This window comes from Salvelinus alpinus, chromosome 6, assembly GCF_045679555.1.
Source record: "Salvelinus alpinus chromosome 6, SLU_Salpinus.1, whole genome shotgun sequence".
Classification (NCBI taxonomy): Eukaryota; Metazoa; Chordata; class Actinopteri; order Salmoniformes; family Salmonidae; genus Salvelinus; species Salvelinus alpinus.
The window spans coordinates 50,721,663-50,737,746 of record NC_092091.1 but is presented as its reverse complement, the minus strand read 5'-3'; the positions used below and the strand labels follow the sequence as shown (position 1 = coordinate 50,737,746).

At 42.8% G+C, this 16,084-nt stretch overlaps 1 protein-coding gene across 5 annotated transcripts in view; it reads left to right on the top strand.

Annotated features, from left to right (window-relative positions):
- The window catches only part of LOC139578816 (seizure protein 6 homolog), an 84,407-nt gene that overhangs the window by 14,384 nt on the left and 53,939 nt on the right, over positions 1-16,084 (top strand). For all 5 annotated transcript variants that reach the window (XM_071406871.1, XM_071406869.1, XM_071406870.1 and 2 more), the window contains 2 exons: positions 5,660-5,872; positions 6,006-6,139. In XM_071406871.1, the coding sequence (XP_071262972.1) occupies positions 5,660-5,872; positions 6,006-6,139 (347 nt within the window). The remainder of the gene's footprint in view (positions 1-5,659; positions 5,873-6,005; positions 6,140-16,084) is intronic.

Below are 16,084 nucleotides of genomic sequence, written 5' to 3'. Positions count from 1 at the left end.
GAAGAGGTGACATTTGGAAGTATGATCAATAAAGAATGTCAATATGAGAAAAATGGGCCTCCCGGGTGGCGCAGTGGTCTAGGGCGACCGGGAGGTCCATGGAGCGACGCACAATTGGCCTAGCGTCGTCCAGGTTAGGGAGGGTTTGGCCGGTAGGGATATCCTTCCTCCGACACTGGTGTTTCCTCCGCGCTGTGTTAAGAAGCAGTGCGGCTTGGTTGGGTTGTGTTTCAGAGGACGCATAGCTTTCGACCTTCGTCTCTCCCGAGCCCGTACGGGAGTTGTAGCAATGAGACAAGATAGTAACTACTAACAATTGGATACCACGAAATTGGGGAGAAAAGGGGGTAAAATAAAAAATAAAAATAATAATAATGGTGTACATGTGAATAGAAAGAATACTCTCTTGCCTAGGGATTCTTAAATCTCCAGGGATCTGTACACCCGTTCTGAACCATAAAATCTGAGAAGGACTTTGAGAGCAGGAGACATAGTTCTGGGGTTGGCGCGGTCTAAAGCTGGGCTAATAACACAATTCAAATATCAAAAGATGGGTGTTCAGAGAAGGTATTTTCCCCCGCAACCCATTGGCAAATTCAACATCATCAAAATTGGGAGCATATACATTGACCAATACTACAGGTGTCTGACAAATGGTGCCAGTTATGATTAAGTATCTCCCATTACTGTCTGAAATAACATTAGTAGTAGAGAAATTTATTATTTTACTAACCAAAATTGCAACCCCTTTGGCTTTGGAGTTAAAGTCTGAATGGAAAACCTGACTTACCTGGAGTTTTGTAGCCTTGTGATCTTTAATGCATAAATGGGTCTCTTGTAAAAATACATCTGCTTTTAGTTTTTTCAAATGGGAGAAGACCCTCTTGACATGATTATTCATTGTCTTAGTATTGCAAGATAAAAACTTTATAAGATTAGGCCTACCTATTCCAATATTACTATTATTGTTAGCCATCTAAAATATTGAAAGTTGTGAAAACAGACCAAGCATTTGCAAAGATAACAGAACTGATGTAAAAAGCAATAAATAAATAAAAAATATGACCAAAAAAGGTCACTCCCTCCCCTCCCACACAGGTTGAAGTTTGCGCAGCTTCGGTGCATATAAACAGAAAACCTTCCTATCCTAACGCGAAGAGGCTCCATAGCACGAGTAGTGAAATACATTTGAAAAGGCATTCACAAAACGGTAAAGTAGGTCAACAGGTAACAAAGACAGGAAAACCCCCTAACAGTCAAACGGAACTGACCTGACTCAGGGAGACTTCAATCAGTGCAACACATACAATGATGGCCAAATAAGGATGGCCAAATAAGTTTCCCGCAGTATGTTACCCTGTTACAAAAAAGAAAAGGGGCTGAGTGTCTGTACATGTACGAATGATAAATGGGGCCTAATAAAGTTGTAAAAAGTCCTTCATTAAGTATCTACAGTACCAGTCAAAAGTTGGGACACACCTACTCATTCCAGGGTTTTTCTTTATTTTTACAATTTTCTACATTGTATAATAATAGTGAATACATCAAAACTATGAAATAACACATGGAATCATATAGTAACCAAAAAAGTGTTAAACAAATCCAAATATATTTTAGATTTGAGATTCTTCAAAGTAGCCACCCTTTGGTGTTTTTCAGAGTCAGTAGAAAGGCCTCTTTAGTGTCCTAAGTTTTCATAACTGTGACCTTAATTGCCTACCGTCTGTAAGCTGTTAGTGTCTTAACGACCGTTCCACAGGTGCATGTTCATTAATTGTTTATGGTTCGTTGAACAAGCATGGGAAGCAGTGTTTAAACCCTTTACAATTAAGATCTGTGAAGTTATTTGGATTTTTACAAATGATCTTTGAAAGACTTCTTTTTATGCTGAGTTTATGCGGTCACTGTAGTCACAAAGGTCATGTTCAAAGCCGTCAAGTCGGCGGCCTTGTTCATTCGCAGTGGCTCGGACACAGTCCAGGACGGTGGAGAAGGGGGCCAGAGCAGCATCAATGGCAGTTTTGAGCTGAGTGGCTATAGTAGCTGTAATTTCCGAGACCAGAACCGCACGGAGGTTCTGAAGATCTGTGGGGAGTGTTACCGCATGAGAGTCTGTAAAGATTGGACTGGAGTCGGCACCATTACCATTCACGTTTGCCAATGCAGTTGAAACGTTTGTTACAGGTCTTCTGCTCCTCAGGTTGTGTGACATTTGAATCAAAAAGGTAACTTATGAACTCATCAATCAAATCTGATATGTCAGAAAGTGGAATGCAAAGTAAAAATTTGGCAAAATTAACTAATGCGTAGGAGCCTCGTCCACGAGCTTCTTCTCCATTCACATGTTGAACTGGAAGACTGTAACGAAACAAAATGTGGAAAAAGTAAAGGGGTCTGAATAGTTTCCGGAGGCACTGTATACACAGTGTACAAAACATTAAGAAAATGTTTTTAATATTGCGTTGCACTTGCCTCATTGTAGAGTCCATGCCCAACAAATTGTGTCAAATGCTCCACAGAAATGCTGGCCCATGATGACTCCAATGCTTCCCACAGTTGTGTCAAGGTGGCTGGATGTCCTTTGGGTACACACGGGAAACTGTTGAGTGTGAAAAACCCAGCAGTGTTGCAATTCTTCACACAAACTGACAGTGTCTGTGAGAGGTTCGGAGCAGATTGATATAAGGAATAGCTTCGCTGCATTGGTGTCTGATCTAGCTTCTCTTTCATCGCTGGGATTGCATGTGTCTGCGACGACTGTGCTGTCTCCAAATACACTGACTCCAACAGCGGCTTTGTTCAGCAGGGGCTCCTTTCCCTCTCTCTGTATCTGACGGGGCACTGCCTGCTGTAGGAGGTCTGGACATATTACTGTGAGCAGCGGGAGTATGCTATCCTGCTTCTCGTAGGCCCGTGAAAGGTTTAATGGGTGGATTTCTCCATCCCCTTCTCTGGCCGTTGTATTGTGCAGTTCAATGGTGAGAAATGTCTCAGTCCCTGGAGCAAAAACGTTGTGCTATTCAGGAGCACGGGTACAGAACATCAATAAGCTACTCCCAAACATTTTAAACCTGCATCAGAAAATGTAGTATCATATTTCATATGGGATTCAATGACATTATGAAGGGCAGCGCTGAACAGCTGAAGATGGATTTTAAAGAAGTGATTGGGTCTCTTCTTCACACCAACAAACGCCCCATAATATCTGTCCCTGTGCCCTCCCTAAATCATGGCATTGGACGTTTCAGCAGACTTTTAGCCCTCCATAACTGGCTATGAGACGATTGCAGCTCTGTGGGTATAACATTTATTGACAATTTTCCTACCTTCTGGAAATAAAGCTTGTTTTATTTACCAAATCATTTGTGTTCCTGGATCCATCCAAAGTATTATAAGACAACGTTGAGACAATGACTTATCAATGACCCAAGCCCAGCTCAGTTAATCCTTACCATTGTGTCGCTGAGTTGTCATAATGCTTCTGCAAATGTACATTATGTCCCTCTAACTACCCGGAATGCCTCTGCTAATCCTACAGCTATTGTATGCAGTAATTATGTGCCTATGAACCAGAGTTATACTGTTAGCACTGAGGCGGTGTGCCCAAGTAAGAAGTCTAGTGTGTGCACCTCACCCTGCACTAACATAAATAACATGAGCATGTCTACTTCTGCTATGCTTCCCAGTAAAGTAATGAAAACAATCAAACATCCCAGAAAAGAGCTACAAATAGCCCACATTAACATATGTAGTTTAAGAAACAAGGTTCATGAAATCAGTAACAGATGACATTCATATTCTGACAATCTCTGAAACACTTATATAATACATTTGATACAGTGGTAGCAATATATGGATGGTTATAACATCTACATAAAATACAGAAATGCCACAGGTGGAGGTGGTGTCATTTTATATTCAAAACCACATTCGTGTAAAGCTTAGAGGATCTCATGTTAAATACTGTTGCAGTAATATGGCTTCAGGTTCTTCTGCCTCACCTAAAGCCCATTTGGGTGGGAAGCTGCTGTAGACCACCAAGTGCTAACAGTCAGTATCTGGATAACATGTGTGAAATGCTTGACAATGTATGAGATATAAACAGAGGTATATTTTCTTGGTGATTTTAAATATTGGCTGGCTTTCATCAAGCTGCCCACTCAAGAAAAAGCTTCAGGTCATACATAATGTTTTGTAGTGATTCCTATGAATCCTAATTTTGCTGGACCCCAGGAAGAGTAGCTGCTGCCTTGGCAACAGCTAATGGGGATCCATAATAAATACAAATATAAAAATGACTGCATACAAAAGCTGTAGGATCAGCAGAGGCATTCAGGGCAGTTAGAGTGACATATAGGTTACTTACATTGTGTCTACCAACGCCCATGGGATAATGTACATTTGCTGAAGCATTATGACAACTCAGTGACACAATGGTAGGGATTAACTGAGCTGGGCTTGGGTCATTGATAAGTCATTGTCTCAGTGCAGCCTTATAATGCTGTGAAAAGATCCAGGAACCAGGTTTCCTTCCTCTCCAGCAACTGAATGAGGAAGGAGGCCTGTATCTTTGTAGTGACTGGGTGTATTGATACACCATCGAAGTGTAATTAATAACTTCACCATGCTCAAAGGGATATTCAATGTCTTTTTTTACCCATCTATCAATAGCTGCCCCTCTTTGTGAGGCACTGGAATACCTCCCTGATCTTTGTGGTTGGATCTGTGTTTGAAATGCACTGCTCAACTGAGGGACCTTACAGATCATTGTATGTGTGGGGTACAGAGATCAGGTAGTCATTAAAAAATAATGTTAAAAAATCCTTAAGAGTCTTGACGCACCCATGCGTCAATCTAAGTAACATAATACAATTTATTTTTTGCATGGGCTGCATCTCAATCCACCGCACACACCTATGTCAGCCTTCCGCATCTGTGATGGAAGGTGATAGAGCTACAGTGGTGTTTTTCAGACCATGAAACATACTCATAAGACTTCTCACGAAAACGTCTGTAGAGTCCAAAATAATATGACCACTCTATGGAAAGATGAGACTCTAAAAAACACGATGGTGTTCTCCGTTTTGCTCTACAGCCCCCACAAGTGTCACAGGACTCATCTGAAGTTAGAACGGTACCTGTTAAAACATTTTATGGATGTATGGAGGTAGTTTTGTGACAAAAAAAAACGGGGGTTAAATATGAGTACAAAAAACTAAAATATTCCCTGAACTTTCTTATGTCCTATATATAGGACAGACATTTCAAAACCTTATTCCTTATGATGTATTTTTTGACTGTCTGTTTTGCCATTTATGAATGTGTTATTCAATGTGTTCTTATGGGCTATAGTAGTAATGGCAAAATTCAATATTTTATCAAATACTAAAACAAATATTTTGATTTTTGTGTGACCATCTTAAAACAATTCCATATGTTAGCTTAGTAGAATCCCCCTCCACTTTGATATTATGGAGTATTGTGTATAGGCCAATGAAAATCTACATTTATTCAATTTAAATTCATACTGTAGCACAACAAAATGTGGAAAAAGTCAAGGGGTGTGAATACTTTCTGGAAATTGATCCAACTACAAAAGAGGGGGCCCATGGGCCACCAGTTGCCCATCCCTGGTTTAAACACTCTGCCTTGATTGCAGGCACAACAACCAAACCTATTCAGGCTGTACCACAGCTTGGGCAGACTGAGCCTGCAGCCACTGTGATGCCAACAGGGGTGCTAACCACAGCCCTGACCTCATCGCCCCCAGCCAGCCAATCAGAAGCAGGGAAAACTGCAACATCACCCACAGAGGAGGAGACGACAACCACTTTGATCACCACCACAACCATCACCACAGTGCATATGCCAGGTAAATGAATGGTGGGATTGCATGCCTAACATTATGTAATGTTAGGATGAATCTAGTGTTTCATAGGCATTACTTCCATAGGGTTGAGATATTTGTGCATTTTCAGTCAAGGATCCTGACTTTCTCTCTCCAGTGCAGTGCAATACCAGTCTCTCTGGGATGGAGGGCATTGTGGAGTCTCCAAATCCTCTCTCCTCATCCCCTTACTCTCCTCTGGAGTGCATCTACAGCATCACAGTGTATCCGGGTTATGGAGTGGAAATTCAGGTAAGGCGCCGTTAGTCATCAAATCAAATAAAATGTTTCACGTGCGCCGAATACAACAGGTGTAAACCTTACAGTGAAATGCTTACTTACAAGCCATTGTTTTTTAAGTAACAAGTAATTAAAGAGCAGCAGTAAAATAACAATAGCGAGGCTATATACAGGGGGTACCGGTACAGAGTGAATGTGCGGGGGCACCTGTTAGTCGAGGTAATTGAGATAATATGTTGTTTTTGAAAAATGCTATTGAGACCAAAAGCTCAAGAGAAGTTTGAAGTGTTTATTACCAAGGATGCTGTCAGCTGAGTGCATACATTTAGAAAGTTCATAACACATTTTATACTCTTCCCTCCTTTGGTCATCACCCTCTTGTAACTGTCACCTCCCCAGCTATACATTTTATGACTCCAATGAGTTTCCCTTATCTCCCCTGTGGAATGTCCATGGTCCTCTCTTTGTTCAGCTAGATGTCAGAATCACACCCGTCCATCAATTGTCCTGGGCCTGACCATGCTCTCTAATCCTAGGCAATTTCCTCTTATCTGATTAGGTCAACCTTTCCAAATTAGCATACACACAGTTTCATGGCCTAAACTCCATTTAATACTAACAGTAATCATTCACTAAACAGGATACAAACAAACTACAGTTTAAAATGAACATGTTACATTTTAACAGAATCCATCAATGTACATGTAGGTAGAGTTAAAGTGACCGTTACTTATGTCACATCATTCCACAATTATGTATTTTTTATTATTTGCACACAAGAAAAATACAAAGCAATGGGATGAGAGTTTAAGAAGCAAGTGAAAAGTGGGTCTGGAAAGGCTCCTTGATGTTGTAGGCACAAAGCGTCGATAATGAAGGGGGCTGTGCTTTCATACTCATTGGCTCTCTTGTCTTTCTCACTCAAACACCCACATGGACAGACACACAAAGCCTCTGAATGCCTCCCCCTTTAATTACAACCGTTGGATGATCAAATCCTAATCTCGATCACCCAGAAGTAAAATTCTCTCACGAAAGTTTGTAATTTCCTGTTTTACTTCTGGGGGGGGTGCCTTTAACAATTGTAACAATAACCTTTAACAATTACCTTTGTACAAAGGAAGGAAGCGAAGTCTCCTCCCTTGAAATGGAAACACTCGGCCAAACCCCTCCTTTCTGCTAATTTCACCCGTGTTTATCATGGCCAAAAATCAAATTTTTGTTTTCATGAATTTTTACGATATAGCCAATTTTGGCTTTGTGGCTGGGGAATCTAGTGGATACCGTTTATCATCCGCACACAGGCTTGAAAATCACTGCACCAATTTAAGCACCACCTTCTCCCAATTCTGATTTGTCAAAATAATCAATGAAGAAAACCCAAAACCAGGAACTACTCCAGTGTTGCCAATTCAGCAACTTTGTCAGTATATTTAGCGAGTTTTCAGACCCCTCCAGCAACTTTTATTAGTAAAAGATTCTAGCAACAAATTCAGCTACTTTTCAGGCTGCCTTTGGAGAGTTTTGATACTGAGGGTTTCTATAGTTTTGATAGTATTTAGCTAGTCTTGCTAACACCAGCTTCTCTACGTCCTTGACGTGAGAGTCTGGAACAGCTGCTTTGATGTGTCGGCAAGAAGCGACCATAATGAAGGGTCTGTGCCCTCAGACTTCAAAGCGGCATCCTACACTGGTTGGATATCCCCATTTTTAATTGAATCATTATCTATTGTTTTACATAGGACCGCTTCAGCTCTTCCGCTTCCAGGATAAGCAAACACACACAAGCTAGCTAGCACAAACCTTCGGAGTTCGGACATTGTTGGTCACTAATCATTAAAAAAAATTGTTTATTCTTTATTTATTCAGGGAAACCCCATTGAGACCATGGTCTCATTCACAAGGGGGCCCTGATAACAACAATACAACAACCAACACAATGTCAAACAAAACAGCAATCAATACAAAACTCAACATTTATGATAAACAGTCACAGTACTCCGCTACTAGGTCCTCATTAACACCCTAAACTGCAGAGTGACACCAGAACATCTAATTGTAATGAGTTCTCCAAATTGTTCCAGCAGTGAGGCGCATTAAAACTAAAAGTGTATTTACCTAATTCGGTGGAGACCCGAGGAACCTCAAGTTAACCAACCCTGTGAACGGGTTTGGTAACGCATGATTTTATACTTAAAACGAAGTTGGAAGCTTGTGTAGTGGAGCTTTGTAAACAAAAAGGGAATAGTGAAGTGATCTACGGGACTTTAATGAGAACCAGCCAACCTTTTAATACAAGATGCAGGGAGGAGTATTAAAACTGTAACCTGTGATAAAGCGAAGGGCGCTATGGTAGACGGCATCCAAAGGTTTAAGAGTAGTGGCTGCTGCATTCTGGTAAATTGTGTCACCATAGTCAAGAACTGGCAGGAAAATTGACTGTACAATCTGATCCTGCCATTTAGGGAGAGGCAAGATCTATTTCTAAAAAAAGAAGCCCATTTTAAATCGTAGCTTTTAAACTAGCTTATCAGTTTTTATAAACGTTAAATCCTTGTCAATCCAAAAGCTCAGATATTTATAGGTGGGATCGATCGATGGGAGAACCATTCATTTCATTTCGTAATATCTGGGAACCTAGACTTAACACCATCAGAAATCCCACATTGTGTCCTGTCTAACAGTTAACACTTAAACCTGATCCAGGGCACATAAATCATCACACACGTTTTCAAGCATTGAGCCCATAGAAAGCCAGCCAGCTAATAACTTTAGGTACTGTCCATATTTTACATTTTGTGATTTAGCAGACGCCCTTATCCGGAGCAAATTACCGTAGCTAATGCACACATTATCATATTTGTTCACACTGGTCCCCTGTGGGAAACAAACCCACAACCCTAGCGTTGCAAGTGCCATGTGCCAACTGAGCCTCATGGGACCACATATGTACTGTAGCTTGTTTTTGGTCGCAGGTTCAGGAATGGCCGAGGAATTGGTAAATTGACCTGTAGCTAACTCTGCAAATAGCACTTCTGGGTGATTTAAGAAGTTATAGTCAATCAATCAATTAAATAATAATACTCTAAGCCAAAAATGTTATTTAATTTACAATCTGTCGAAACTATGAGAATAGAAAGGTTCAGAACTTTTGTGAAACAGCACAATTGAAAAATATATGGCAAATATAAATCAAAACTTAATGGTCTTCAGAGATAGATGGGAGGGGTTGAGGGGCACTATTGTAAAATATACTGTGTCCGTAAAATGTGTATATAGTGTGTATAAGGTGGAAGTAGAAGCCAAAGTGTTGTTGTCCATTAGTTTACTCCAATTAAGGGAGGGGTGGTAGGGTTAGGGGGAAATAATAAAGGAATTTAAAAAATAAAATCTCATCAATCTGCACACCATAACACATAATGACAAAGCAAAAACAGGTTTTTAGAAATGTTAGCAAATGTATTAATAACACAAAAAGGAAATATTATATTTACATAAGTATTCAGTCCCTTTACTCAGTACATTGTTGAAGCACCTTTGGCAGCGATTACAGCCTCGAGTCTTCTTGGGTGTGACCAGGGTTGGGTAGGTTACTTTCTAAATGTAATCAAATCAAATCCAAATAAAATAATATGTTATTGGTCACATACACATGGTTAGCAGATGTTAATGTGAGTGTAGCAAAATGCTTGTGCTTCTAGTTCCCACAGTGCAGCAAGTAATCTAACAATTCAACAACAACTACCTAATACACACAAATCTAAGTAAAGGAATGCAATAAGAATATATACATATAAATATATGGGCTCCCGAGTGGCGCAGCGGACTAAGCTGTTGAGCCTTCTTCACCACACTGTCTGGGGTGGACCATTTCAGTTTGTCCATGATGTGCACGTAGAGGAACTTAAAACTTTCCACCTTCTCCACTGCTGGCCCGTCAATGTGGATAGGGGGGTGCTCCCTCTGCTGTTTCCTGAAGTCCCCGATCATCTCCTTTGTTGTGTTGACATTGAGTGTGAGGTTATTTTCCTGACACCACACTCCGAGGGCCCTCACCTCCTCCCTGTAGGCCGTCTCGTCATTGTTGGTAATCAAGCCAACCACTGTAGTGTCGTCTGCAAACTTGATGATTGAGTTGGAGGCGTGCATGTCCACGCAGTCATGGGTGAACAGGGAGTACAGGAGAGGGCTGAGAACTCACCCTTGTGGGGGCCCAGTGTTGAGGATCAGCGAAGTGGAGATGTTGTTTCCTACCTTCACCACCAAGGGGCGGCCTGTCAGGAAGTCCAGGACACAATTACACAGGGCGGCGTTGAGACCCAGGACCTCAAGCTTAATGATGAGCTTGGAGGGTACTATAGTCTTGAATGCTAAGCTGTAGCCAATGAACAGCATTCTTACATAAGTATTCCTCTTGTCCAGATGGGATAGGGCAGTGTGCAGTGTGATGGCGATTGCATCATCTGTAAACCTATTGGGGTGGTACGCAAATTGAAGTGGGTCTAGGGTGACAGGTAAGGTGGAGGTGATATGATCCTTGAATAGTCTCTCAAAGCACTTCATGATGACAGAAGTGATTGCTACGGGGCAAAAGTCTTTTAGTTCAGTTACCTTTGCCTTCTTGGGTACAGGAACAATGGTGGCCATCTTGAAGCATGTGGGGACAGCAGACAGGGATAGGGAGAAATTGAATATATCCGTAAACACACCAGCCAGCTGGTCTGCGCATGCTCTGAGGACGTGGCTAGGGATGCCGTCTGGGCCGGCAGCCTTGCGACGGTTAACACGTTTAAATGTCTTACTCACTTCAGCCACGGAGAAGGAGAGCCCACAGTCCTTGGTAGCGGGCCGCGTTGGTGGCACTGTATTATCCTCAAACGGGCAAAGAAGATGTTTAGTTTGTCTGGAAGCAAGACGTCGGTGTCCGTGACGTGGCTGGATTTCTTTTTGTAGTCCGTGATTGTCTGTAGACCATGCCGCCTACATCTCGTGTCTGGGCTGTTGAATTGCGACTCCGCGTTTTCTCTATACTGACATTTCCCTTGTTTGATTGACTTGCGGAAGGAATAACTACACTATTTGTATTAGGCCATATTCCCAGTCACCTTTCCATGATTAAATGCAGTGGTTCACGCTTTCAGTTTTACGCGAATCCCGCCATCTATCCATTGTTTCTGGTTAGGGTAGGTTTTACAGTTACGAGTTACCTGTGCAAAATGGCAATCAGTAATGTAACTTTTGGATTACCCAAACTCAGTAACGTAATCTGATTGCATTCCATTACTTTTAGATTACTTTACCCTTAAGAGGCATTAGAAAAAGAAAAATGTATGTTACCAATTGAACGACATCTATTGCAAGATAAATCAATGTTAAAGTTTACATAGCTGACCATATATGGATGTTAAATTTTGCTTTATGGGTTGGTTATGTTGGTTTCTTCTAACCCATCGCTTTCTACTACATTATAATAATACGATTCAATTAGATCTTTACATTAAACCAAAGTCTATCAGAATTCCAGTCATTCAGTCATTGTGACAATGAGTCGTCATAATGCTGCATCAAATGTACATGATCTTAGCTCACCCTGCACTATCAGCTCCAATGTAAATAACATGAGAAAGTCTACCTCTGATAAGCTTCCCAGTAAAGCATTAAAAACACTCAAGAAACTCAGAAAGTGCTAAAAATAGCCCATATTAACATATGTAGCCTAAGAAACAAGGTCCATGAAGTCAATAAATTGCTTGTAACAGATGACATTCATATTCTGAAATCATCAAACTGTAACCAATGCCTGAAACCTGGATCAAGTTGTCAGTCAACCTACCAGGGTAGTTCAAAACAGCACAGGAATTAAATCATTAACATGTGTTGAGCACATTTTTACTAACGCTGCATATATTTGCTTTAAAGCAGTATCCAAATCCATAGAATGTAGTGATCACAATATAAAATCCGTATCTAGGAAAACCAAAGTTCCTAGGGCTGGGCCTAATATAGTGTATAGGAGGTCATACAAGACGTTTTGTAGTGGGAAAATGTTGGGGGGGGGGAAAGCCTATTTGGCTCCTTCATTCATTGAATCAGATGGCTCATTCATAACAAATCCCACTGATATCGCAAACTACTGACTTTTTCATTGGCAAGATAAGCAAACTTAGGGATGACATGCCAGCAACAAACGCTGACACTACACATCCAAGTATATTGGACCAAATTATGAAAGACAAGAATTGTACTTTTGAATTCCGTAAAATCAGTGTGGAAGCGGTGAAAAAAGTATTGTTGTCTATCAACAATGACAAGCCACTGGGGTCTAACAATCTAGATGGAAAATTACTGAGGATAATAGCAGAAAATATTGCCACTCCTATTTGCCACATCTTCAATGTAAGCCTACTAGAGCGTGTGTGCCCTCAGGCCTGGAGGGAAGCTAAAGTCATTCTGCTACCCAAGAATAGTAAAGCCCCCTTTACTGGCTCAAATAGTCGACCAATCAGCCTGTTACCAACCCTTAGTAAACTTCTGGAACAAATTGTGTTTGACCAGATACAAAGCTATTTCACAGTAAACAAATTGACAACAGAATTTCAGCATGCTTATAGCAAAGGACACTCAACAAGCACAGCACTTACACAAAGGACTGATGATTGGCTGAGAGAAATTGATGATAAAATGATTGTGGGGGCTATCTTGTTAGACTTCAGTGCAGCTTTGGACATTATTGATCATAGTCTGCTGCTGGAAAAACGTATGTGTTATAGCTTTACACCCGCTGCTATCATGTGGATAAAGAGTTACTTGTCTAACACCTTGCCCAAACCGGCTGCGCGTGTGCGCCATCAGGCGCTATCGTGCATAAATTTATTTTGCCCCCCCACACCAAACGCGATCATGACACGCAGGTTAAAATATCAAAACAAACTCTGAACCAATGACATTAATTTGGGGACAGGTCGAAAAGCATTAAACATGTATGGTAATTTAGCTAGTTAGCTTGCACTTGCTAGCTAATGTTAATTTGTCCTATTTAGCTAGCTTGCTGTTGCTAGCTAATTTGTCCTGGGATATAAACATTGAGTTGTTATTTTACCTGAAATGCACAAGGATCTCTACTCCGACAATTAATCCACACATAACACGGCCAACCGAATCGTTTCTAGTCATCTCTCCTCCTTCCAGGCTTTTTCATCGTTTAAATTATATGGTGATCGCATCTAAACTTTCATTGTATTACCACGACTACCGGCAAAACAGTTCATCTTTCTATCACCCACGTGGGTATAACCAATGAGGAGATAGCACGTGGGTACCTGCTTCTATAAACCAATGAGGAGATGGGAGAGGCAGGACTTTCAGCGCGATCTGCGTCAGAAATAGGAACGACATCTATTTTAGCCCTTGGTGTCGCAGACGCTCGTTGGCGCGCGCAAGCAGTGTGGGTGCAATAATTGAATAACATGGATTTCAAAATTTATTTTGCGACGCTCGCGCACGCGACGTGTCCGGTCTGGTCAGCATGTAACAGAACACAGAGGGTGTTCTTTAATGGAAGCCTATCAAATATAATCCAGTTAGAATCAGGAATTACCCAGGGTAGCTGTTTAGGCCCCTTGCTTTTTTCAATGTTTACTAACAACATGCCAGTGACTTTGAATAAAGCTAGAGTTTCAACACTATACACATCAGCTACTACAGCAACTGAAATGACTGCAATACTCAACAAAGAGCTGCAGTTAGTTTCAGAGTGGGTGGCAAGGAATATGTTAGCCGTAAATATTTCTAAAACTAAAAGCATTGTATTTGGAACAAAACACTCATTGAACCCTGAACCTCAACTAAATCTTGTAATAAATAATGTGGAAATTGAGCAAGTTGAGATGAATAAACTGCTTGGAGTAACATTAGATTGTAAACTGTCATGGTCAAAACATATTGATGCAGTAGTCGCTAAGATGGGGAGAAGTCTGTCTATAATAAAGCGTTGTTCTGCCTTCTTAACGACACTATCAACGAAGCCTGTCCTAGAGGCCCTGATTTTGTCATACCTTGACTACTGTTCAGTCGTGTGGTCAGGTGCCACAAAAAAGGACTTAGGAAAATTGCAATTGGCTCAGAACAGGGCAGCACGGCTGTTCCTTGGATGTACATAGAGAGCTAATGTTAATAATATGCATGTCAATCTCTCCTGGCTGAAAGTGGAGGAGAGATTGATTTCATCACTACTTTTATTCATGAGAGGTATTGACATGTTGAATGCACCTAGCTGTCTATCTAAACTACAGGCACACAGCTCGGATACCCATTGTAATGCGTCTGTGTGTAGCTGGTGTAGATGAGTCAGGCGCAGGACAGCAGATATGAGTAATGTACGCAATTTTACTCAACAATAATCACAATACACGTCAATAAATCCAAGGCCACAAATACGGACCGCAATACAATGAACAATCACTCACAAACAAACATGGGGGAACAGAGGGTTAAATAATGAACAAGTAATTGGGGGATTGAAACCAGGTGTGTAAGACAAGGACAAAACAAATGGAAAATGAAAAGAGGATCGGTGAGGGCTAGAAGGCCGGTGACGTCGACTGCCGAACGTCGCCCGAACAAGGAGAGGGACCGACTTCGGCGGAAGTCGTGACCGTACCCCCCTTGACGCGCGGCTCCAGCATTGCGCCAACACCGACCTTCGGGGACGACCCGGAGAACGAGGCGCAGGGCGATCCGGATGGAGACGGTGGAAATCCCGCAGCAACGAAGGGTCCAAGACGTCCTCCACCGGCACCCAGCATCTCTCCTCCAGACGCTACCCCTCCCACTCCACGAGGTACTGAATTACTCTCCCGACGATCAAGTCCAGGATGGCTCGAACAGCATTCGCCGGGGCCCCCTCGATGTCCAGAGGGGGCGGAGGAACCTCCCGCACCTCAGACTCCTGGAGTGGACCAGCCACCACCGGCCTGAGGAGAGTCACATGGAACGAGGGATTAATACGGTAATCTGGGGGAAGCTGTACCCTGTTGCATACCTCGTTCAGTCTCCTCAGGACTTTGAATGGCCCCACGAACCACGGGCCCAGCTTCCGGCAGGGCAGGCGGAGGGGCAGGTTTCGGGTCGAGAGCCTCACTGCGGTGGTTCGCCTTCTGCCGCCTCACGGCCTGTTGCAGGGGCACATGGGCGGCGTCCCAAGTCTCCTCCGAGCGCTTAAACCATTCATCCACCGCAGGAGTCTCGATCTGGCTCTGATGCCAAGGTGCCAGAACCGGCTGATACCCCAGTACGCACTGGAAGGGGGAGAGGTTAGTGGAGGAGTGGCAGAGTGAGTTTTGGGCCATCTCTGCCCAGGGGATGAATGCCGCCCACTCCCCTGGACAGTCCTGGCAATATGACCGCAGAAACTTACCCACATCCTGGTTTACACTCTCCACCTGCCCGTTACTCTCGGGGTGAAAACCTGAGGTGAGGCTGACCGAGACCGCCAGACGTTCCATGAATGCCCTCCAGACCCTGGACGTGAACTGGGGACCCCGATCAGCACCTCGTAGTGCCGGAAGACATGAGTGAACAGAGCCTCCGCAGTCTGTAGGGCCGTAGGGAGACCGGGCAAAGGGAGGAGACAGCAGGACTTAGAAATCCGATCCACAACGGCCAGGATCGTGGTGTTGCCCTGTGAGGGAGGAAGATCCATCAGGAAGTCCACTGACAGGTGCGACCACGGCCTTTGTGGAATGGGTAGGGGTTGTAACTTCTCTCTGAGCAGGTGCCTGGGAGCCTTGCACTGGGCGCACACCGAGCAGGAGGAAACATAAACCCTCACGTCCTTGGCCGAGGTGGAACACCAGTACTTCCCACTAAGACAACGCACTGTCCGACCGATGCCAGGATGACCAGAGGAGGGTGACGTGTGGGCCCAATAGATCAACCGGTCGCGGACAGCAGACGGAA